Source organism: Notolepis coatsorum (assembly GCF_963971535.1).
Source record: "Notolepis coatsorum genome assembly, chromosome: 1".
Taxonomy (NCBI): domain Eukaryota; kingdom Metazoa; phylum Chordata; class Actinopteri; order Aulopiformes; family Paralepididae; genus Notolepis; species Notolepis coatsorum.
Genome location: NC_140165.1, coordinates 179,525,873 through 179,552,128, shown reverse-complemented (window position 1 = coordinate 179,552,128; position 26,256 = coordinate 179,525,873). Strand labels below are relative to the sequence as shown.

Sequence of the window (26,256 nt, the reverse complement as noted above, 5' to 3'; positions counted from 1 at the left end):
TATCATTCTTGATGTTACCACAGTCGTGTGCTTAATATACAGTATGGCACAACCTTGACTGTATTACCTGCCAACACTAAAACCAACAATATTTTATTATACGTTCCACGGTTCCAGACTTTTTGTGCATTCCCCCCAAAAATATCAAGACCTTCATGTTCCAGACCTACATATGAACCCTGCACTAAACCTTGCTAAGTTCCTCATATGTCTTTGTGAAACACGGCTAAGATTCAAACCCATGTGAGAAACCAAGCATCTACCAGTCTGCCAAAGGGGCACCACTGAGGGAGATATTAGGCTTACTAGGCTTCAGGCCAAGGGAGATATTAGGCTTGTTAGGCTTCAGGCCAAGGATATTAGGCTTACTAGGCTCCTGGCCAAAGGATATATTAGGCTTGTTAGGGTTCTATCCAATGGATATATTATGCTTGCTAGGCTTCAAGCCAAGATATTAGGCGTATTAGGCTTCAGGCAAAGGGAAATATTAGGCGTACTAGGCTTCAGGCTAAGGGAGATATTAGGCATACTAGTCTTAAGGCCAAGGGAGATATTAGGTGTACTAGGCTTCAGGTAAAGGGATATATTAGGCTTAGTAGGCTTCAGGTAGGATTACTAATGTCTCTGCTATATTTAGTAGCTGAATGTTATCTATAGCACCTTTAAGTTGTACTTAAGTAAACATTAAAAGTTGACTATTTCTGTAAACAAAAAGTAACCAAAAGCACATCAAAAGTACAATTTCAATTTCAACATTTAACCACAAGTACAACCTTTAACAGATTACCGGTATGTACAACTTAAGTGGTTTCAATATAACATTACTTTAGTATACATTCTGAATACACAAAAAGTATAGAAAGTGTACTTAAAAGCCGCACCTTGATGGCTTGTCCGAAGCAGCCCTTGCCTAGAACCTCTCCGTGGATCAGGTCGGAGGGCCGGAAGATGCGGTGTGTGCGGCTGGAGACGACGCGCAGTGACTCAGAGCGGTTGATGTCCTTCCTCTGGGAGAGAGGAGACGCTGCCGTGCTGGAGCATGGAGACTTGTCTATACTGTAGCTCCGCCTGGAGGGGGGGGGGGGTATGCATAGAGAAAGAGAGAGAGATAAAAACAGAGAGAGATACAGGGAGACTCAGAGTGAGAAAGAGGGAGGGGTAGAAAGAGATATAGAGGGAGAGAGAATATAGAGAAAGAGAGGTATAAAGAGAGATATAAAGAGAGAGAGAAAGAGACAGAGAGAGAGAAATATAGAGAAAAGGGGAGGGGGAGAGAAAGAGAAAGAGAGTGTGCATTGTTAAAAAAAAAAACTGTACATATTCAACTGTATTGATTTGAACTGTATGTTTATAATTGTAACTACTGTAAAATAAAGAAAATACATTACTCATCACACCTTAAAGTGTATTATATATTTGTTATTGTAAAAAAATAATTGCAACAATGGATGATTACCATTCATGCTAAATAAAGCCAAGAGGGAGGAGGACACAGAGTGGAGAGTGGAGGTAGAGATCAGTGGTTAAAACATTTCAGAAATTTGGGTTGTGACTTTTAATGTCTAAGGAAAATGGTGTGTCCTGAGGCTGGACCAGGTCCTGAGGCTAGACCAGGGCCCTCATTTATCAACAGTTCTTAGAAAGTGTTCTACTTTCGTTCGTAAGCACAGAATTTAGAATGTGTGTACGCACAAAAGAAAATCGGGATTTATCACACGTGCGCACACAGGTCGTACGCACACCTGCAAGTACTCTGTCTTGATAAATGTCACTTGATCTACGCTCCACGCTCGTGCACGATTTTAAGTATTTGCATATAGAACCGCCCGTAATTAACCATATATGGCAATGAACACCCCCATGAAATGTGGAAAAATTTACTAAACCGAGCGAAAGCGTGTTATGGGAGAAATACGTGACATGCTGACAGACATGTACACGGTGATGTCGGATATTATATCTATTAACTTCCTAAAAGACCATTGCTGCCTGGACACCGCAAAACACTAATAAAGACCGTTAACCACTGTTTGCCGTTGCCCGTTGGTGTCATTAATGCATGCTGGAATATGAATGCCTTTCTTCGTTTAGTTCTTTTAACGTTCGATTAATACCCAGGGATTAAAGTTATCCGTAAATGTTCTACCTGCATGGTTTAATATGATTCGTAGAGGCATACAATCTATTTTGATGTCGGTATTAGCCTATAAATTATTATTATAATTTTTAATATGAATAATTATTATATTACAATAAAAGACAGCTCCGTCTTTTAATACACACATATATTGTACAGTAACGTCAAATAAACACGTACCCGCTGAAATAAAGGTCCTGCACGCACGTACCAGCAGTGATCTACAGCATAAAAGATAGCCACTTATAATATTCTGAGTAGATAATTCATCTGTATCGCAACAGAGTCACGGATCTGGTCGGGGCAGGTAGCATTATGTCGAGAAAATCTTTATGAAATAAACAAATGTGAATTAAAGAATTTAAAACGAAGTTTAGCATATTAAATCGTTTTATAAGCTTATAGCTTTTTTCGTGCTGATTTGAGAAGGGTCCAGCTGCATAACCGGAGAGCAACGCCAAGGGCCAAGATAGCACTTATACTATTTTGAGAGAGACAGCAGAGAGACAGACAGATAGACACCGTTCCACAGTGTGTGTGTGTGTGACTACTAGTCTCCTAGTAGAGACTCACCCCCCCCCCCCTCTGGACCACCTCCTACAGGGTATCTGCAGGTTTAGCCCAGTCAGATTCAAGGCTTTTTAATACTTTTTAATGCCACTCAGAATGAAATTTAATACCAATTTCACAATAACAAAATGGAAAAAATCAAGCAACGACACCAATTAGTTTAAAGGAAAACTCCAACATTTTGGGAAATTAGCTTATTTAACATTTTCCCTGGAGTTAGACAAGAAGATACATACCTTTTTTGTCTCTGTGCGTGCATTCAGCTTTGGGAACAGTCGCTCCGTTAGCGTAGCTTAGCTTCATCACTGGAAGTGAGGGAGGACAGTAGCCTGACGTTCCCTACAGGTTTGTTGATATTCTCATTCCTTCAAAGGATCCGAACCGATTGAAGTTTATGGATACCATGACTTAAAATCCTCTTACCTTGACGATTAAAAGCCTCCCCAATTTAGAAAACAGTAATCCAATGGTTGGTATTGATAATATAATACTAACTGCTGCACGCTCGGAGCTAACCGGAGCTAACACAGAACAGGATGGTAAAGCAAATATAATGACTTCCTTTCTGGGGTTTTCAAAATAAAAGTGCGATGTTTATAGCAGCGGAACATTTTTATTTTGTACATTATCTAACGTTAACACGAACCTAAACTAACTTTAGGTTAGTTGTAACGTTAGTTTAGGTTCGTGTTAACGTTAGATAATGTACAAAATAAACGTTTTCCGCTGCTATAAACGTTGCACTTTTATTTTGAAAACCCCAGAAAGGAAGTCATTATATTTGCTTTACCATCCTGTTCTGTGTTAGCTCCGGTTAGCTCCGAGCGTCCAGTAGTTAGTAGTATATTATCAATACCAGCCATTGGATTACTGTTTTCTAAATTGGGGAGGCTTTTAATCGTCAAGGTAAGAGGATTTTAAGTCATGGTATCCATAAACTTCAATCGGTTCGGATACGTTGAAGGAATGAGAATATCAACAAACCTGTAGGGAACGTCAGGCTACTGTCCTCCCTCACTTCCAGTGATGAAGCTAAGCTATGCAAACGGAGCGACTGTTCCCAAAGCTAAATGCACGCACAGAGACAAAAAAGGTATGTATCTTCTTGTCTAACTCCAGGGAAGATGTTAAATAAGCTAATTTCCCAAAATGTTGGAGTTTTCCTTTAAGTTTAGGGACACATTGGTCCAAAGATGTTTATTAAAACATAAAGGAGTAACTGGATTGGATGAAACAAAGAGGTGACAAACATAAATATCTCTCCGTCTCGCCCCCTCTCTCTCGTGTCAGAAGTCACCTCGCTGCCAGATTGCCGTCCCTCTCTCTCTCTGTCTCTCTCTCATGTCAGAAGTCACCTCGCTGGCAGACTGCCGTCCCTCTCTCTCTCTGTCTCTCTCTCGTGTCAGAAGTCACCTCGCTGCCAGATTGCCGTCCCTCTCTCTCTCTGTCTCTCTCTCATGTCAGAAGTCACCTCACTGGCAGACTGCCGTCCCTCTCTCTCTCTGTCTCTCTCTTCAGGGGTTTTGCTGCCACTACCTCATTAGAACAGATTAGATTAGATTCAAATGTATTGTCATTAAAAAGCACTTAGTAGTTGTACAGTACAACGAAAAGAGGTTTGGCCTTCAACCAGAGTGCAACTGTAACAGTAAAGTGCAAAAGTAATATACAATGTACAGGTGATTAAACTGGGTATATAGCATATATTAGTATATATATATAGTACTACTATTGAGTAATAGTGCTAATCAGATGTATGTACAGAGCTGTATTATAGTAGTATTAATTAATGTGTACAGTGATACAGGTATAAAGACACTAAGACACCCACCCACCCTCTCCTAATGGACAGTCTCCTCCCCACCGTATGTATATATTTTCTCCCACCCACCCACCCCCTCCTAATGTACAGTCTCCTCCGCATCATATGTATATTATTTTCTGTTAGGATCTCTGGGTAACAGTACTGTATATTTGCATATCGTATGTCACAAATGTAACAGTACTATATATACCTGTATGTCATGTATGTCCCTATGTCATAAATGTCATGATGTCACATACAGTATGTTCAGTTGTGTATGTCATAAATGTCACTATGAATTGAAAATGGGGGACCCTGATGTAAACAAGACAAACGTCTTTCTCTGGCCTGCATCCCCTTAACAATTGTGTATTGAGCCGTACTGTATATTGTACCCTTTCTGCAATCTGTTAAATAAAGTTTTCATTCATTCAAGTCGTAAGATATATGTACAGATATAGATATAGTATTAATAGGTTGAATGAATGAATGAATGAAAACTTTATTTAACAGATTGCAGAATGGATACAATACAGTACGGCTCAATACACACAATTGTTAAGGGGATGCAGACCAGAGAAAGACGTTTGTCTCGTTTACATCAGGGTCACCCATTTTCAATTCATAGTGACATTTATGACACACACAACATACATGACAGGTTGCCGGTAGTCGTACCTGAGATGGCGCAGCTGAGGTGGAGGCAGAAATGCGAAATACTAGTTTACTTTGCAGGTGGGTTTTAGAGGTATGCTTAGAGCTCAGCATGTGCGACTCGACTGCTTTCACTCCCACCGTCCCCAGTTTAAAATCTTGTTTTGCGCGGTTTGCAGCAGGCTTCGCTGCTAACGTTACGTTAGCTATAGCCCCTTTCGTGACTGTGATGCACGCCAAAGCATATAGGCGTGCATCACAGTCACGAAAGGGGCTACGTTAGCTAGACTCCGTTGCTGAAATAGTTCCATGATGCAAACACTGGGTTGTCGAGCCAGTTCTCGTAAAATTTGCACTTTCCCATAACTAAACGCAACGTTAGTGCTTGCTAACGATAGCTATAGACTCCGTTGCTGAAATATTTCCCGGCAAACATAAGGACCTCTGTTGGTTCCGCTCCATTGCGGTCTGCGTGATGCTACTCTGTAAATAAAAAGTCCGACTTTATCTCCAGTTACCCGTTTTTCCCAGATTTCATAATGAAACATAAGATGACATGGCATTTTATCTTTCCTGTCTATGGCATTTTTTAAGACCTTTGAAAGATGGATTTAAGACATTTTAAGACAAATTAAGGCCTTAATAGTTGATAAACTAATTTAAAACTTTTTAAGGATCCGCGGATACCCTGCTCTACTAGGAGGTGGTCCAGAGGGGGGGGGGTCTCTACTAGGAGGTGGTCCAGAGGGGGGGGGGGTGGGGTGAGTCTCTACTAGGAGGTGGTCCAGAGGGGGAGGGGGGGGGAGTCTCTACTAGGAGGTGGTCCAGAGGGGGGGGGGGGGTGAGTCTCTACTAGGAGGTGGTCCAGAGGGGGGGGGGGTCTCTACTAGGAGGTGGTCCAGAGGGGGGGGGGGGGGTGAGTCTCTACTCGGAGGTGGTCCAGAGGGGGGGGGGGTGAGTCTCTACTAGGAGGTGGTCCAGAGGGGGGGGGGGGTGAGTCTCTACTAGGAGGTGGTCCAGAGGGGGGGGGGGTGAGTCTCTACTCGGAGGTGGTCCAGAGGGGGGGGGGGTGGGGTGAGTCTCTACTAGGAGGTGGTCCAGAGGGGGGGGGGGGGGGGGTGAGTCTCTACTAGGAGGTGGTCCAGAGGGGGGGGGGGTCTCTACTAGGAGGTGGTCCAGAGGGGGGGGGGTGGGGTGAGTCTCTACTAGGAGGTGGTCCAGAGGGGGGGGGGTCTCTACTAGGAGGTGGTCCAGAGGGGGGGGGGGGGGGGGGTGGGGTGAGTCTCTACTAGGAGGTGGTCCAGAGGGGGGGGTGGGGTGAGTCTCTACTAGGAGGTGGTCCAGAGGGGGGGGTGGGGTGAGTCTCTACTAGGAGGTGGTCCAGAGGGGGGGGGGGTGAGTCTTTACTAGGAGACTAGTAGTCACACACACACACTATCTGTCGGTCTGTCAGTCTCTCTGCTGTCTGTCTCTCTCAAAATAGTATAAGTGCTATCGTGGCCCTGAGAGCGCTGCTCTCCGGTTATGCAGCTGGACCCTTCTCAAATAAGCACGGAAAAGGCTATGAGCTTATAGCTCCAATTTGGGTCCCAAATTACGGTACAAATCAAGGAGGTGTCTCGGGTATAGCGGACTCTAGTTAATATTATGTTCTCTCTGCAATTAGACTGCCCCTCATTCATTCATCCCTATCTGCTATCTCTGAAAACAGTTCCCCGCGAGCGCAGTCAGTGCACCCGATAACGCTATATATAAACCATGCTGCATTAATTCGAAAAGAAAGACCTATTCCAAATGCTATATTTATAGGGTTTGACAATAATTACACTACTGTCGCTATTTTACAATGAACTATAATGAATTACGGGCCATACAGAACACGCCAGTGTTGAAACTAATGCACGGAAGCTTATTTCCGTGTTGCAATATTCATATTCTACCACCGGGCGCCAGGTACGCACGGTCGGAGCTGTGCGTAAATATACGCACAAAGTCAAGCACAAGTTCAAATTGATAAGTCCCACACTTTGCTTAGAAATGATCGTACGCACGGGTTACGCACATATCTGTGAGTACGCAACGTTGATAAATGAGGGCCCAGGTCATGAGGCTAGACCAGGGCCCTCATTTATCAACGTGGCGTACGCACAGATATGTGCGTAACCCGTGCGTACGATCATTTCTAAGCAAAGTGTGGGATTTATCAATTTGAACTTGTGCTTGACTTTGTACGTATATTTAAGCACAGGTCGGACCATGCGTAGCTGGCGCTGGTGGTAGAATATTTTTACAACGTGGAAATAAGCACCTAACCTACACTGTAGCACTCAACACTTTGATGAACATTGTTACTCAGCTGATAGAGTTGAGCCCTTCCTGATGGCTTGTCGTACAGATCTTGTAAGTCGCTTTGGATAAAAGTGTCAGCTAAATGACTAAATGTAAATGTAAATGTAAGCACTGACTGCGCTCCACGTAACTCAACTCGTTATTATTTTGCGCATATATTGCAGAAATACGGGAACGTTTTGATTATATTTAAAAGGCTTTGCCATTGTTAAACGTAATAAGTGGAACCCCGAAGCTGTAAGCAGAATACAAGTCATATGAACACCCACGATATATTGTTCTTCCCCCTTCCTATAAGAAAGAATAAAAAACGCATTGCAACAAGAACAGACTGAGGTTATTTGTTGAGTGTATGTGTATACAAAACCCTTGCAATAAATGTGTCTTAAATGAATGAAAAGCATACATGCTCTGGACACAGAGCATATATCGTGTGGGTGATATCATGACTTGTATTCTGCTTACAGAATTTCACTTATTTAGTTTTACAATGTCAAAGCCTAAATCAAAACGTTCCCGTATTTCTGCAATCTATGCGCAAAATAATAACGAGTTGAGTTCTAACAAAGAACGTATTACATGCTGGTATGCTGATAGAGTAAACTATGATAATATGATTGAATATTATATGATATAAAGGTATACTGGTCCGTCCGCGAGGATATCGAGGACTCGGATAGCCATTAAATGCAATTTGAGAATATAGGCTAAAGCGACAGCCTATACATATTATTTAATGTTTTCATAAGCGTAAAGATACAACAGCTAGATTAATGATCAAGTTAGTTTACTGTATGCAGGCTTCGCAGGGCTGTGTGTTATTATATATGCGCAAGTTACTGTTGCATAATGTAGGCTGGCTATTATATGTAATTCATATAGGCTACCTAATACCAACAACAAAATAGATTGTATCATATGCCTCTACACACATTATATTATACACATCATATTATATCTTGGTTCGGCAGCGCCTCTGTGAACAATCTCTCAGAGTTTGCTCCATCAATAAACAAATCCAGTAATATGAACGGGATTCCACTCGGTCAATGTACAGATAATCTGCGATGCGCATTTTGGCTGATAATGTGCCGGTGGCCGGAGTCTCATTCAGGCCTAATTGTATTTAATTAAATTGTAATGTTATTACTGGGGTATCTAAAACATCACTTAAATGCAGATCAGGGTTATCCACTGAAGCCATAATGACTCTGACCAGAACCACAGGCTCATGACGAGCGCACATAATAGGCATTGTAGAGCGCAGAGTTGGCGTGCTGAAATTGATTTAATTTCAGTCATTACAGTGCTTAATGTCGGGTCAGCTTGTCATTTATTTCTGTCAATGTGCTGGTTCTGTAGCAGGACTGGGTCAGTCAACATCCTTGGCTCCCGGCGCACCGAAGATAGTCTGCAGTCTGCACGCTCCCTCCTCAGCGGAGTTGTCTGTGAACTTGGCAACTTCATTGGATTTATTTATTCTCTAAAAATATCTATAATCATACGATTAAATATTGTTTAAAATAAAACGCTAAATACTATTATTATGTGTGTCATGTTTCCAAATAAGATTGTTCACAACGGGAAATGCTGTATACGTTAAATTTGTTGGTTGGACCTCTGTGATCAATCTCGCTCTCACTGAAGTCTCTCAGAGTTCGCTCGGGTTAGTCCACTTTTCCACATTTCATGGGGGTGTTCCATTACCGTATATGGTTAATCGGGGCGGTTCTGGTATGCAAATACTTAAAACAGTGCACAAGCTCCAGCTTAGGAGCAAGGTGATATTTATAAAGACAACTGTGCGTAGGACCTGTGTACGCACGTGTGATAAATCCCGTTTTTTTTGTGCGTGCACACATTCTAAATGCTGTGCTTACGAACGGAAGTAGAATACTTTCTAAGAAAATTTGATAAATGAGGGCCCAGGTCCTGAGGCTGGACCAGTTGAGAAGCACTGGTTTAATATTTGCACGATACAACAGGGGGAGACCATGTCAGCACAACTTCTACTCCTATTTCATGGATAACACTTTCAAGAATATTTCTGAAAATTGTCATCGACTTCATTGTTGAAGGGTTCCAAGGTAAATGCTTGTCAATTATTTATTAGTAGTATAGTATTATTATTATAGTAGGTTTTGTCTGCAAACGTACCTTCTTACTGTATTTTACTATTATTGTAACTGAGGGGTACAATTCCCTGACTGTATTGTTAGATATGGTATTTAATACCACTACCTCTTGTACTTTAACTTCTGGCCATCCAGTACATGATATAAGTATGATGAACACTTTCCCACCTGATGAAACGAATCCACACAAATGTACAAATCGAAGGTTTAATATAGCAAAAGGTATATACAACGTTCACTTGTTTACACTTATGATTTGAAATATGCACTTGTATGGCAAATGAGTATTCGTAGGTAAATCAACATTGAATGTCCAATCTCTGGTTACGCAGGGAGTAAGTATACAACCTGGATATTTAGGAAACTATAGCGATGGTACTTAAATGATTATAGCTGGATACACTAAGGGGGGGGGGGTCCCGCTGATTGTAAGACAGTAGGAGGGGGGGGTTAGAGAAGCCGCTGGCGGTATCCCATCTGGCCGACGGTTTCTTGGGAGAATTCAAAGTCTTGAACACGGTGCCCACAGAACCTCGGTCCGCAGACGAATACAGCTGGACCCTCTGGTGGACGGTAGCTGCCGGTCCACAACGGAGAGACGTGAGGCGACCTCACTGGTGTAGAGCGCCGTCTCACCTGGAGTCCTCTCCGGGGGGTAGTTCCAACACTCCGCAGTGTTGGCCTTTATCCATGGAATAATCAAAGCACCCAAAGCATAATCCAAGCCGTGGAAGGCTCGCCGTCGTCCGGGTAGAGTAATCCAATATACAGGTCCAGTCGCCCTGGCCCGGAGCTCCTCGGATGCAAGCACCACTAGGGGTCTGCCCAGCCTGGTTAAGCGTCCAGATAACGTCAGGAACGATGGGGGTACTGATAACTTTAGAACTCTAACCGAACGATGCACCATACATAAATAGACTATTATTAGCTTAATAGAATACGTCCAACTCGACGGTATAGTACCAAACTATGACTATTCAATTATTAATCTACACGATATCTCAATGCCTATTCTGAGGCCAAGTAGGCCTTACTGCACCACACGTGCGTCGTGGGGAGGCTTCGCGTCTGTCACTCTGTTGGAGGGTAAAGAACTGGACTAAAAAGAAAGTTCTACTTTACTTGCGCCATATATATATGCGCTATGAACAAATAGTACCATTCGTATTTCGCCCGACATATTCCTGCGCGGAACCGGGACTTGCCACGACATGTTAGGCGGCACGATTGAACTTGGACCTAGGGGTATGGCAACCTGGCGCCAGGTTCTCGTCCAATGGTAGAATGAAACTATTATGGGCTGTTTAGTAGACTAAAGGGATATTCAGTGCATATTGTACAGGGAATATACAGGGGATATCAAACGATATACAAATACAATTAAATATATATATATAAATAAATATATATATTCGGTTTAATCTGATCCTTCACAACAATTATGTACTATGCTACTATGTCTATACTACTATCTACTATGCTAATATACCTATACTACTACCTACTATGTTAATATAATACTACTACCTACTATGTTACTACAGTATAATACTACAGTACTATATACTATGCCAATAGTCCATACCACTATGCACTCAGAGTGTAGCACTCGGCACTGCTAGACGGACAACATGACTGACCCTTAGCTGGCCGGAGGTATACCCCTCCTGCTGACTTGTTGTATACAATTTTTAAGTTGCTTTGGAGAAAAGCGTCAGTTAAATTACTAAATGTAAATGTTGTATGCATGTCAAAAACATATATTTGTTCCATTTGTGAAGTTTTTAGCTCTCTGTAAATTGTTTACGAAAATGATTTGCTTCTCTTTTAAAATGGTGTCTAATTTTCTGTGTGAAGAACGTCAGTGTTTGAAAGTGGTTCCCCAGATGCTGGCTTGGCTACAGGGCTGGTTGTGCAGCGCGCTAGATTCACTAAAATGTGAAACATAGATTGGATGCAGGTTTGCGCTACACTTGCATTCTCTTTTGAAAATCTACCTGATAAGTTCTCACACAATAGTGCACAGTATCCGGTCTGTTTCCTTACGTGATGATGCGGGAGCGCAGGGTGCTGATGTCGGGGTTCGGGGGCTGGGTGATGGGCAGGATGGGGCTGGGCCCCTCCGACAGCGGGGTGGACAGTGGCCCGTCCACCTGTTCCTCGCCCTCTGACGACGCCCCCCCCAGGTCCTGGCCGTGCGGGTCGTGTTCAATGGTGAGCTGGAGGAGGCTGCTGGTCTCCCGGATCAACAGGTCGATCTGTGCGCGCGTGGGGGGTTATTCTGTCATTCTCTAGTCGACTGACTGAGCCCTTTATACAAGGACTAACACTAGACAACACTAGACAACATGCTGTCATCCTCTAGTTGACTGACTGAGCTCTTTATAAAAGGACTAACATTAGACAACATGCTGTCATTCTCTAGTTGACTGACTGAGCTCTAGATACAAGGACTAACACTAGACAACACTAGACAACATGCTGTCATCCTCTAGTTGACTGACTGAGCTCTAGATACAAGGACTAACACTAGACAACATGCTGTCATTCTCTAGTTGACTGACTGAGCTCTAGATACAAGGACTAACACTAGACAACACTAGACAACATGCTGTCATCCTCTAGTTGACTGACTGAGCTCTTTATAAAATGACTAACATTAGACAACATGCTGTCATCCTCTAGTTGACTGACTGAGCTCTTTATAAAATGACTAACATTAGACAACATGCTGTCATCCTCTAGTTGACTAACTGAGCCCTTGATACAAGGACTAACACTAGACAACATGCTGTCATCCTCTAGTTGACTAACTGAGCTCTTTATAAAATGACTAACATTAGACAACATGCTGTCATCCTCTAGTTGACTGACTGAGCTCTTTATAAAAGGACTAACATTAGACAACATGCTGTCCTCTAGTTTACTGACTGAGCTCTTTATACAAGGACTAACATTAGACAACATGCTGTCCTCTAGTTTACTGACTGAGCTCTTTATACAAGGACTAACATTAGACAACATGCTGTCCTCTAGTTTACTGACTGAGCTCTTTATACAAGGACTAACACTAGACAATACGTTATTTTCTTTAATTGCATATGTTGTATTTTGGGACTATAAAAGGTTAAACGTTTGTAAACACTGGAGTAGAAAATACCTATATTCAAAATGGGTTCCGAAAGTCCAAAAAAGCGCATTCTCTAACTCTTCAAGAATGAATACTATATAATAATAAATACTATAAGAATAAATATCACGGATTGTTCAGGTGGCTTAAACACATGTATCATTGTTTCCTGCGGGAAAGGCCTGCATACCTCGTCCAAAGGAACGTTATGGATGGGCGTTCCGTTGATCTCCAGGATCCTGTCTCCAACATGGATGGAGTTCTTCACATCCGGACTGATGCATTCCGTGTCCACCCTTTGAGAAGGAACCGGCAGAGAGTGAGTCAGACCAGTGGCATTAAAATGGGAATGAAGTTTATGTTCTGTCTTTGTTTACAACAAATCAAAAACACACTTGTGATCCTTTACAATTCTTAAAAACAAAATATATTTTAATATAAAAAAAAAAAACTTGGATACATTTGGACAATAATTTGGACAATGGGCATCGGATCGGTATCGGCCGATACCCAAACCCAGGTATCGGTATCGGTATTGAAAAAGTCGGTGCATCCCTAAATATGGCTACCAGTGATGTCATCTGATGTTACTCTCAATAACTGTCAAACTAAATGAAGGTCTCTTTCTCAGAAATCCTGACACAGTTACTGAAGATAATCCACAGACCTTGTTGTGAAGAGTTTCATGTAGGAACTACTTTTTACCAAGGTACACCCGCCATAATAGTCAAATCACAAATCAAATCACACCAGAACTAATTGGATGGACAGACAACACACACACACACACACAGCAGTAGGACTCACTGGGAGACCCTGACAGTGGGTCCGTTCTCAGGGCTGGTGTAGCCGTTAGGGCTCAGCGGCTGATCGATGGCCACGGAGAAGCCCCGCCCCCTGCCCCCGTTGCCCTCGGCAGCAGCTGGGATAGACACCAGGGTCACCGTGTGGGGCATCCGTGAGCATGGAGAGTCAGGAAGAGATACCGGAGTCACGATGGTCTGGTAGTAACAATGACCACTGGGGGGGGGAGAGGGAGGGGGGGAGAGAGAGAGAGAGAGAGAGAGAGAGAGAGAGAGAGAGAGAGAGAGAGTACATTTTAGTACAGTATAAAGTGTATTCAAAGTATATTTCTAACCATATGCACTTCGCTGGGAGTATGCTTGCAGTGTATTTTTGGTATTTCTTACAGTATGCACTTTCACATGTACTAATTCAAAGCATATTTAGTATGACCAAACTTAAGTTGTACTTTAGTAAACTTATTAAAAGTGTACTATTTTGCTAAGCAAAAGTAACCAAAAATACATTAAAAGTATAATTTAAATATATTTAATAAGCACATATTAAGTACAACTTTGAATACAATATACAATAAGTACAACTTAAGTGGTTTTAATGATAAAACTTTAGTATATTGTCTGAAGAAAAAGTATACTAAAGTATACATTCAGAAAATATACTTATCCTTTTTTTCTTTTACTTTTACTCCCTTCCCATCCCCCCACCCCCCAAAAAACACATGTACAGTAACTGATGACAGTTGCGCTTTTTAAAATAATCAGATTACTTCCATTACTCTATGTTAAAGGAGCAGCACCTTTGCTATAAGTGTGGGTTAAAACAAGTCTCTATGGGGTTGTTAAGTCGTGACATAATATGTTGTGACACAACCTTTGATTAAATCATTAAATCATTCCCGGGGCCAGCTTGCTGAGGCTCTGGTCTTTTCAACACGCCTCAGTGCTGTGTCCCTTGTTGTTTTAATAGATCTATAAATAAACTGTTTGTGGTATGGCCCCGGACATGAACATACGTCAAGTCAGACTGGGACTGCAATGATGTGAAATAAGAGGTGATTCAAAACCTAAATGCCAACGCTGCTGGTATTGACCTGATATGAATGTCTCCTATTCACTTATAGAACACAAAACAAAAAGCCTGGTTGCGCACTTCTCGCTCGCACACTCTGATGCAATATGTGTAATTCACTGAGAAGGTAACTTAATTAAAGTTATATATATGAATATGTGTGTATTTAAAGGGGAACTACACCCAATTCAAGAATGCCTATATATTACTCTGATGGTCCAAGACATTAATGGTCCAAACTAAGATATTAATGAACAACTCCATGTATGAACAACATTTTAATGCATCGTCTATGGAGCAGCTCCAGACTTTATACCTGATGACATCACAGGTTTGAGTCTTGACTCATCTGGTTTCTGGTTTCTGGTTCACAAATATTTATTGAACTTTCCTGGGCCATAGAAATAGCATCTAGAAATGTTTAATTAACACTTTAATCGCCGGGAACGCCGTAACTCGTCTTTGCTCGCCATGCTCATTCTGCCGAAGACGCCGTAACTCGTCTTTGATATCAATATTTCAAAAATCTGTGATCGAAATCATATTTCTCCTCCGGAGACATGAGATGTACTGGTGAGCTCCACTCAACTGTCTAACGGTTCAAGAGCGCCATCTGGTGGCCGATCGGCAGACGTGCCAACAGGACGTGACGCGCCAAACAGGAAGTGCTCATCCATATTTCGTCCGGGCACTCGCGATCGTTAGCCGGACTCCATCTCAACACACTGGATAATCAATCGCTCGCCCTAACTCAATAAACAACGTTATTTGGACGTATATAGTATTATACAACCTGGAAATGGTTCATCTATATCAACATCCCATAATCGAAAACTGTCTACTCCAAGCTGATCGTCCAACGGCGCGAGGAAGATATGGTAAGATCCAGCGTTATTTTGAATGAATGAATGACCTTTATTTATATAGCACCCTTCACAGCACGAATGCACAGGGTGCTTTACACTACAGGTTAATATAAAAACACAATAAAAACAAAATCAGAAATAAATGACAATAGACAAACAGCAGTTAAAAACAGTGAAACCAGATAGAAAAAGTAGAATAAAAGAATTTGGATAAAATCATGAGTCACTAATTAAAACAACACTATAGAACAGTGAGGACAAGAAAAAGGCGCCTATGTGTGATCAAAAGCCTGCCTGAACAAATGTGTTTTTAGTTTTTTAAATTTTCTAACGTGTTCCATATAAACTGCTCTGATGACCATATGACCCACACTAGACGAATGATATAACGCTGCCCACGGAATTATAAACGATCCCCCGCCCATCCGGTCAATATCAGATGATACGTAGTAACTTCTAGAAGTACCTCCAGTTGACATTTTTCATCTGGCACCGATCGCTACCAAACTGTATTTGATCATCAATATAATGCATTTGGGGCTATAAATCAAGTTCTGGAGAAAGCTGCAGAAAACGATAAAAACATACTTTAGACCATATTTTAGTGTGAATATGTGAATGAAAAAGTATAATGTTGCTACACCCTGAACAATGGATATAGGACATTGAATGGGCCATAATAATGTCAATTTAGCAATAGAATTTAAAAGGTTATAGCCCTGCAAAGAAGGGGAACTTCTCCATAGACAAATAGAGCTGGCTAGGGATGGTAAATTATGAATTTAACCATGGCGATCAAAGTGTTAAGGTGGTGTTCCCTTTAAGCTGTACAGTATTTCTACAGCATCTATGGAACACGTTTTGTGTTCAAAATTTGTCACTCATCTCTAAATCAATCAATCAATCAATCAATCAATCAATTTGTTTTTAAATCACCATCAGTCAAGAGTAATTTCCTAAAGAGCTGATTGACATTCACGGTCTCACGCTAAAATAAATCAACCTCAGAATGCCACAGATGCCCCTCGACGCACGCAGAGTGCCAGAACAATTAAGGAGTTGGTCCATCACTCATTGCGCAATTTCCATTAAGAGCTTAGAGCGGACGATGGCTGCTCTGTGTGTGTCCTTCCCTGTATCATCTCATCTTATCTTCCCAAGGTCAGTTATTCCTTGTATATAGCAGCTTTTATAGCGCTTATAAATGTATGCCTCACATTCACTCGTTCACTCACACACCGACTTCGGAGACAACCATGCAAGGTGCCAACCTGGGTCTCAGCTCCGCCATGAGCGCCTGGATCCTGGACTTTCTAAGTGACGGGCCCCAGGCGGTCAGGGTGGGGGGTCATACCTCCAGCAAAATCACCCTGAGAATCGGGTCCCCCCAGGGCTGCGTTCTGAGCCCCCTGCTGTATTCACTGTGTACACACATGACTGTGTGTGGCCAGGTTCAGCTCCAACTCCATGCATAATTATTATTATTCATAAGAGACTCTTGAACAATAATAATTATTACAGCCTCCATTTTTCGTGGATGAAAAATATACCAGACTATAGATATACATTTTCCCGAAATAACGCTACTTGCCTCGACAAAATCCGTGCATTGGTTATCACATAAATGATCATCTCAGAATAAGTGCCTTTGTACGCATTTTAGTTTATCTTTTACAGCTTACGTTTTGGGCAATCATTATTTAGAGGCTCCATTTTTCATGGAAGAAAAATACATCAGTTTAAATAAATGCATTCGAACAAGAAACCAATGTATAGCAATGGCAAAAAAATTGCCAGGCCTAACTGTATGCAAGCCAGGGAGGTCTTGGGCTTTGTAACGTGGCTTCATCTAGAAGTTTTCATCGATCCACTGAGCCGTGAGGCTCAACATGCTTGTTTGGTTGAGGTCTGAACTCGCCAAATTGCCCATAAATATAGTTTTTGTGGGTATTGTCCAGTTGTTGCTGTATATTTTGATCTGCCCAAAATTCAAGCAAGCATGAAAGCATTACAGGTTTGCTTGCACACCACGCCCCGCTCCGTCGTCGGGGACACTGGCGCACACCCGAGACCACCTATTCCAGCGGTCCCGTCTTGGACCGAATCAGCGTCCCCGGTGACTAGGGGGGGGGGGGGGGGGGCGTTCTCATCACACTCTATTTTGGTGCGATCATGCTCTGATTCGACCCCGAATGGCTAGTGTGAAAGCCCCCTGAGACGGTGATGTTTACATCAGTGTATTTGACGCATGTTCTCTTGGTTGAAACTCACCAGTAGAGCTTGGATCTCTCCACCAGGGCATAGGTGTCTCCATCGCCGATGAAGGCCTTGCAGGTCAGACAGGTGAAGCATTCTGGGTGATACTTCTGTTCCCCTGCAACCTGCCCAACACACACACATAGAAGGGTTAAAGGCCCACTCCGCCATCCAATGTAAACAAAAAGGTTTACAAAAGGGATACTGAACACAACATCTAGGATGGCATACAGTACATCTTCGTTAAGGCTATAGCTCATATGGCTTTTCCTCTTTTAATCTATTTAAGGGGAATTTCATTTAAACTGGAGTTTAAAGGGTTAAAAGAAAGAGGTCTTCCTGCTAGCAGGAAAGCCATTACTAGAAAGTGGTTAAGAACAGAAATTCCTACAGTGGATGATTGGATTGATATTATTTATGATATTTTTAAGATGGAAAGAATTACTTTTTCTTTTAGGTTGCAACAGGATAAGTTTCAGAAGAAATGGGAAAGATGGATAATGTACATTACACCGTTACGATCTTCATTTGTTTAAGGTATACAGAAATGACCATTCGGGATAATTGTTAAGTGAACCTTGTGTAAAAGGGAGTAGAGTATCAGGAAGATGCACCCCAACATATTATTTGGTTATTTGTTTGCTTTATGGTAGATGCAGATATATTGGAGATGTACCATAACATATTATTTTGTTATGTTATTTTTTGTTATTGTTTTTGTTTGTAAAAAGAAGTATAGGATGTTATTGACTGTATGGGTCCTCATGTATGTACTGGTACTTCTGCACCACAACTTTTAAGTTAAGTAAGAATTATTAACAATTGATGCAATTTGTACTGCAGAAGGCTGAGATAAAAGAAGGCGAAGTCAAGATATTGTTTGTATGGACCATGGTGAAAATCAATAAAAAGATAATAAAAAAATTAAATAAAAAAAGAAAGAGGTAATTTGAGGTTGATACTGTTGATATCCTAACATCGATGTGAAGTGAACAATATCACACTGACACAACATCATCTCTGCTTGCCAAACCAAACCGTGAGTGATATCTTTCGTGGAAGGGGGGACATTCTGGGTGAAAGCTTGTGGACGAGAGACCATCCACTGGACAAAAGGGTTCATTAAACAACAAGACTACATCAGGAGGACATTAGACACGGAAATGTCCAGCACATGTTCAACTTCTCACCAGAGCAGCATGATGACGATGGTAAACTGATTGCAGGAGTAGGCAGAGATCCGGTTCAGCGGCGAGTTACATGCAGCGAGATTGAGTTTGCTCCGATGCCAGATTCGCTTCTGCCCTCGCTAGCTTAGAGGAGCCTGTTTTGGCAACGCTGTGTGGACGGAATTGAATTAAGAGTCAAAACCAGAGGCAGGCAATGACAAGATTAAAACAAAGCTATCAGATGGGGAGGAGGATGGAGCGTATAAGGCAGCATTGTACCGGATGTCTGGGGTGGAACTCATACTGAAAGTATATTGTTAGTATATTAGTGTATTAAAAAGTATATTTCTACTCATTTGTACTTTCCTGAGAGTATATGCAATTTATGTACTAATTCATAGCACATGGTTAGCATGATAGTCATTAGCCTAATATGCTGTAAACAGTGTAGACAGACTGATGACGCACCCTGCGTTGAAAGTGAAACGTTAAAATAAAGTTTCAAATAAAGTCTCTCCCCGACACCACCATTTATATTGTCAAAAGGAAGTCCTTATATACGTTGGATAGGACAAGCCTGAATTGCTTGAATAGAAAGTGATCCAACCTAATCCTGCCTGGACTAAATGTGTTTGTCCTTGCTTAGCGTGTTCTGATCAACTTGAGAGTTGATGATCTGAAGCCACACTGCACAGCTCCAGCTGAGGTGACCTAGAGGGTGTATCCTTCCCCCTCAAGCCTCCCTCAGGTCACCAACAAGGCCACTCCTCTGCCTAACGACCTATGATCCTATTTAACAAGAGACCTATGACCCTCAGCGTGTTTAGGGTCTGTGGTTAAGGGGCTACTTATTCAGACCACCGGTATCTCAAATATACTCCCAAAGGGCTTGTTTTTGTGTGTTCTGAGTTGAGTGGGAGGCTGGGTTGGGATGGGTGGGCCGTCTTGAGCCACTCATAACAGATGCCATGATCTGCAATTCTAATTTTGCTTGTCAACTGTGAGGATGGGGACTGGAGGCGCGTAGCGGGGGTTTATGATGAATGAACAAAGAGCCATCTAGGAAACAAAAAACATGGATGGACTGATCTTTATAACTGTAGTATTAAAATATAAAAATATTTAGTTTTGGAATGGAATTTGAAAATATAGTTTAGAATTAGAATTATTGAATGCTGCGAACTTCATCCATTTTATAGATTTACATTTACATATAGTCATTTAACTATGACGCTTTTATCCAAAGCGACTTACTTAAGTGCTGTACAACAAGTCAGCAGAAAGGGTACAACTGGCAGCTAAGGGTAAGTGACATTGTTGGTCAAACAGTGTTGAACTTGGGTGCTACAGACTGATAAGAAAAAAGCAACAAAGGACAAAATGAGAACACAACACCTCTCAGCCTTGGAACTGAACCTTGTAGAAATTTAAGAGCAGCAATTTGTCTAAAGGGAAGGAAGTCTGCTTTCAAACGGTCGATGGAAGTGATAAAAACTACCAACGAGAGGGAAAAGCAATAAAGAAAAGAAAGGAAAAACGAGAAAGAATCAATCAAATCAATGTCTGTCTCCATATGTCTTCCCCGCCCTCCAGGGACTGTCGTCTCAGAAACCATAAGAAGACTAGCATAAACACAAGTAGACACACAGACACACAGACAGACACACAGACACACAGACACACACAGGTCCCCAGGCTGATTGGAAGAAGTCACGTGTACAACAAGCTAAATTAATGAATCCATCTTATAAGTAATAAATCTGAGCAGCTCCTTCCAGCTAAATATGCATCAAAATGCCTCGTCATCTGCATGTCAACAAGTTCCAGTGTTCTGTAGTGACCTGACCTACATTCACTTTAGGGTTGGGTACCTTTCACATTTGAACTAGGGATGCACCGAATGGGAAATTCTTGGCCGAAACTGATACCGAAAATAGAAAACAGTTGGCCGAAAACCGAAAGCCGAAAGGCCGAAAATGATTCATAGAATAGAATTTTTTTTTACCAATGTTGTGGAACATTATGATTATGGATAAATATATGATTATGGCTAAACTTAACTTAAATAATAAATAATCACTATTATGGGTCCATAAAACATTTATTCAGCACTTCTGAATGCATACAGTACATTAATTCCATCTTTTCTCTGGCTGCGCAGCGGACATCTGTGCTCTACTGAGCGCACCTTTCTAGTCCCCAGCTGAATGTGCTCGCTTGACTCGGCACAGTAGACGCGCGACAGACAGACAGCGTCAATGTGAGAAACACAATCCCCCCCCCCCCTCTCGCTCTGAATAATATGCATATTAGATCAGATTAACCGCGACGGGCATATAGTAAATAAGGATATAAAAGCATGTTAAAGACGCATTTATTGGACGCGTTGCGCGCAGAGTTTACATAGAAACAGCGCGACTCCCGGCAGCGCGACATCATCACAACAACACGCGAATAATATGCATATTAGATCACTCAGTGATTAACCGCAACGGGCATATAGTAAATAAGGATATAAAAGCATGTTAAAGACGCATTTATTGGACGCGTTGCGCGCAGAGTTTACATAGAAACAGCGCAACTCCCGACAGCGCGACATCATCACAACAACACGCAAGGTTGTTAGGTTGTTTCTGTTTCGGTGATATATTTTCGGTGAAAAAACTCTTTCGGCCGAAAGTCGAAAGGCAATTTTTTGCCATTTTCGGCCGAAAACTTTCGGTGCAGAAATTTCGGTGCATCCCTAATTTGAACCGGTACGTGATTCGATACCGGTACCCAACGGTACCTTTTTTCAGTACTTTAGTCTCTAAAAATGGTACAGTATCTACCTATTATTTCCCGTATGATAGCCATGCCCAATATACACGAGTAATTGCGATCACCATGGGACGACTGGGATTTATTCATTTTGAAGTACCTTCTGACTAAGGTAAGGTCTATTTTAGGTAACCTGCTGGTATTTTTTAACCTAAAACATACTTTTGTACCGATCAGTGTCGTATTTTACCGGACCTAAAACATGCTTTTGGTAACGATCGCAGTTTCGGGGTAAGACGTCATTGGACAAAAATAATTACGAAATGTGGCACCGGTGGATCTCACGTGAATCGGTACTTGGTAGTACCGACGTGATTCAGTCGGTAACCTTAAAAGTAGGGCTGGGCGATATGGCCTAAATATGATATCACGATATTTTCTGACCTTTCTGCGATACACATCACGATGTTTTTCCTTTTTTCCCCAAACAATTCATTATGAGGCTTACCAAGACAGTATTTGAGTTTGCAAGCTAACATTAAAGACAAAAGACTCATGAATTTAGCATTTTTATATTATATATTAGATTTAGATTATTGGATTCTTAGATTATATATTTAGCATTTTAGCCTTTCGTTTTTTAGATTATATATTAGATTCGATTTAGATTATATATTGTAACTATTTATTTATTTATGTATACATTTATTATTTGAACGGCTTAAGGCTATATCTGTACTTGATGTTTGTTTGTGTTGCATACTTGAAATAAACTTCAATCAAATCAAACCCCCCCACTTAAAAACTAAAACCTGTGTTTAACCTAGCCATCTATAAAACATCATGCTAAAACTGTGAAACAAATGTCCTACTCCCCTAAAGAAAGAAATACATAGCAAACATGACTCAGTTATCCAATAGTGCTGCTTCTTTTTATTTAGTTCAAATCTTTTAGTTAATAAGACTAAAAGACTACAATATGACTACAACGATTTCATGACAGCTTCCTGTCCTCGCATTCCATTTCCGGTTTACGTAAAACAGATTGCTGCTAATTAAACACTTAATGGGAACGGAGTAACGTTAACGTTATGTTGAGTTCATACGTGTAGTGTAGTATGAACTCGACATAATGGATGGTACACTCTGTTAGCTCCGTAGCTAATCCGCTCATAGACAGTACCGTTAACGTCGGAGTTTATCAATATTCCTGGGTTTCGGGGGGCATCCCTAGCACCGAGTCACCGCCTCTCTGTCTCTGGCTAGGTGTGTGTGCTTGCGTGCGTGTAGATGACGTAATTTGGGCAAGTGTGTGTGTGACTGACTTTTTTTTCTGCGAGAGGGAGAGGAAAGCATTTAGCGTTGCGCTTGTAAGTCTCATCTCAGCCGCGGCAGCCTCTAACGCGAGGGCAAAACATCACGATATCCACGATACGTTTAAAAAGTGTATCGTTAATGAACTGTACCCGATATTTATATAATATCGTCATATCGCCCAGCCCTACTTAAAAGTACCTGATTCGGTACCCATCCCTAATTCACTTCAACCCATTCAACATGGAAATGCAATTAATTCACTATAGGCCTATATATACATAGAGAGTGAGTGAGTGAGACTGTCCCGTAAGCTGGTTTGATCCCCTCAACAGCGAATGTGTCCATCCTTGTCAAAGTGTTCCTTGAGCAAGGCAGTGAACCCCTCCATATTCCAGGGGGCGCCGGAAGCATCTGACCCTGTGCTCTGAGCCCTCTGGTGAAAGGCCTACATGTATACCACATAGCCTCAGGAGGGAGACACCAAGAAAAACGTTCATAATTACACTGTGTGGAATATGGTGATTGAATGTTCAAACTAAATCATTACAGATCTGATGTATCGGACTTTAACACATTGTCCGCCATGCATTGTACCCATCCTTATGCCCAGTCTGCCAGTGCTGTAACCCTATGGAGAATTGCATTAAAATAGGCTAAAATTAAATAGCCTATGCGATGAACGAAACAATAGTTACATTTGTTTCATTGTTGCTTCACTCTGATAAAGTGCGGCTAGAATGTTTTTTTTCTTTCTTTTGTATTGAGCCTGAAACCAAGCAGGTCTAATAATGACAACGATGTGTGTTCCTAGTAGGGAGTTAGGCAACGCTCTAAAAGCTGTCTGCTGGATGAGAATTCTATTCTACACAACTGTCTTCATTAGATAAACCAATAGATACAAACATTGTGTATGACAAAATAAATATGGGCTGTTTTAAATTGTGTGAATAGTTGTTGTGAGTACTCGCACTGTTTCAATATAATCCGTTTTACCATTCATTCATTATAAACACAGACGTAAGGTGTCCACCGCGCTCAGAACGTCAAATTCTATCAACACTTTTTTTTAAGCTCCGGCCAAAATGCGTGGTGACGTGTTGACCAATTTCGGAAGGGGATCTTAATGATATATCAATAAAAACGTACCGTCAGTTCATGTCCAAGGGATATGTTCACGCGCACAGCAAGTTTCACCAGTTAATTTTAACCAGTGGAGAAAGTTAAGAGAGATTTCCCTATCGTTTTTCTTATATGAATTATTCAACCTACGTTAATAAAACATACTTGGTGATCAACTACAGTTTGCTGTGAACATTATGATATGTGTGTAGTGTTCTTCTGATACAACGATTATTGGTGAAGCGATGTCGAGATTAATTTGGGGTGTGACAGCTGCTGCAGCGCAACTTGTGGTTTGCTGATGAGAATGGCGGGGCGGGAGCTTGATGCTGGATTAGCGCATCGCTTCGTTGGGAGGCGGATTGGATTCGGCAATTCATTGGATTAGGCAAATCACGCAACGTTTAGATTTCAGTGAACCCCACATGATAATGTTGCCGTCTCAGTAGGGATGGGTACCGAATTCGGTACTTTTGAGGTACCGAACCGAAACACGTCGGTACTACCGAGTATCGAATCAAGTGAGAAACCGAAAAAAAAATCAATTTTTTTTTTTTTTTTGTCAACGTTCACACGCACAATATATGCTTACCTAGGATTTGACTTGATTCAACAACAAATCAGTCGGAGCAATGACAAGCCGAAAACTGTCGAAATTGTAGTTAATTGAAGTTTGGATTATTTTTTTACGACTGATGTAGGTAAATAAAATTTCTTGAGACTAAAGTACCGAAAAAAGGTATCGGTTCAAATGTGAAAGGTACCCATCCCTACGTCTCAGTAGTGCCAAATTTCTCAGTTCTTCGCTTGATATAATTAATACAAATGTCCAATATAACGGAATTCGTTAGCTCATAAAAATGTGATAACAGACTGCTGTTTAATGTCGGGCCGACTGCCCACAGACGGAAATTCGCCTATTGATTTCAAGTCAGCAGCAGCACACGAGTCTATCGACGGGACTTATTTTATTTGGAATATAATGTTGACGCAAAAGTAGCCTAGTTTTAAGTTAAAATATTATAAATCTACATGCCTTGAGGATGTCATTCTTTATATTGCCTGCCTATCAATTGTTTTTAAGCTCAATAAACTCTGACCGGAATTTCTCCCATTTGTCCGGGAGATTGAAATCGTTCAGGACACGGAGACCGGCACCAATATTTTCTGAGACAGAGAAGAGAGAGACATACAGAGACACAGAATAGAGAGAGAGGAAGACAGACAGAATTACAGAAAATGAAAGACAGAGAAAACAAGACAGATACAGAAGGAAAGCTGCATAAACAGAGTGAGAAAGATAGAGAACAAGTAGAGAGAGAGAGACCAAAATATAGAGGGAACGAGAAAGAGAGATAGAGAGAGGTAGATAGAACAACTGATGGTGCCGATGAGCAGAGCGGAAGCAGCTATATGACATGTTGTGTCTTCCTCCATGGCGCCACACACACACACACACACACACACACACACACACACACACACACACACACACACACACACACACACACACACACACACACACACACACACACACACACACACACACACACACACACACACACACACACACACACACACACACACACACACACACACACACACACACACACACACACACACACACACACACACACACACACACACACACACACACACACACACACGGCTGTAATCAACCCATTGTGATGATCCCAGCGTTGTGATCCCAGCTGTCTAAACAGAATACAATCAATCAATCAATCAATACATTTTCAGTGAAGTAACTTGAGCCCATTGCCTTTGGTTTGTGGCTAACTAGCCTCAGTTCGCATACGGAACTCATGTGCTGAGAAAGGATTCTACCAATATACAACATCATTGGTAAGAACTGCTGGGGTTACAGAAATCAACTAGGCTATCCCTTTAATGGTGTGTCTGTGTTGTATTTAGTGATGACATTTAATCTATATCATAGGTGCACACACACACTGATAGCGGTGTGATCCGATAACAAGATTAATGTGTAGCAGAATGAATGTGTAGCATGGTCAGAACAGAAGTGTACAATGGTCACCGGTCAGAAGTCAAAGCAAAGCAGCCTGGTTTTCTGTGTTTTACATACACAGAAGTGTGTTA

The 26,256-nt window shown here is 41.6% G+C and overlaps 1 protein-coding gene across 1 annotated transcript in view; it reads right to left on the bottom strand.

Moving 5' to 3' along the window:
- Positions 1–26,256, bottom strand: part of limk1a (LIM domain kinase 1a) — a 91,852-nt gene that overhangs the window by 31,500 nt on the left and 34,096 nt on the right. The window contains exons 2-6 of the mRNA XM_084328904.1: positions 17,789–17,898; positions 13,587–13,799; positions 12,970–13,075; positions 11,696–11,907; positions 882–1,068 (exon numbers count right to left, since the gene is read on the bottom strand). Of these exons, the coding sequence (XP_084185030.1) occupies positions 882–1,068; positions 11,696–11,907; positions 12,970–13,075; positions 13,587–13,799; positions 17,789–17,898 (828 nt within the window). The remainder of the gene's footprint in view (positions 1–881; positions 1,069–11,695; positions 11,908–12,969; positions 13,076–13,586; positions 13,800–17,788; positions 17,899–26,256) is intronic.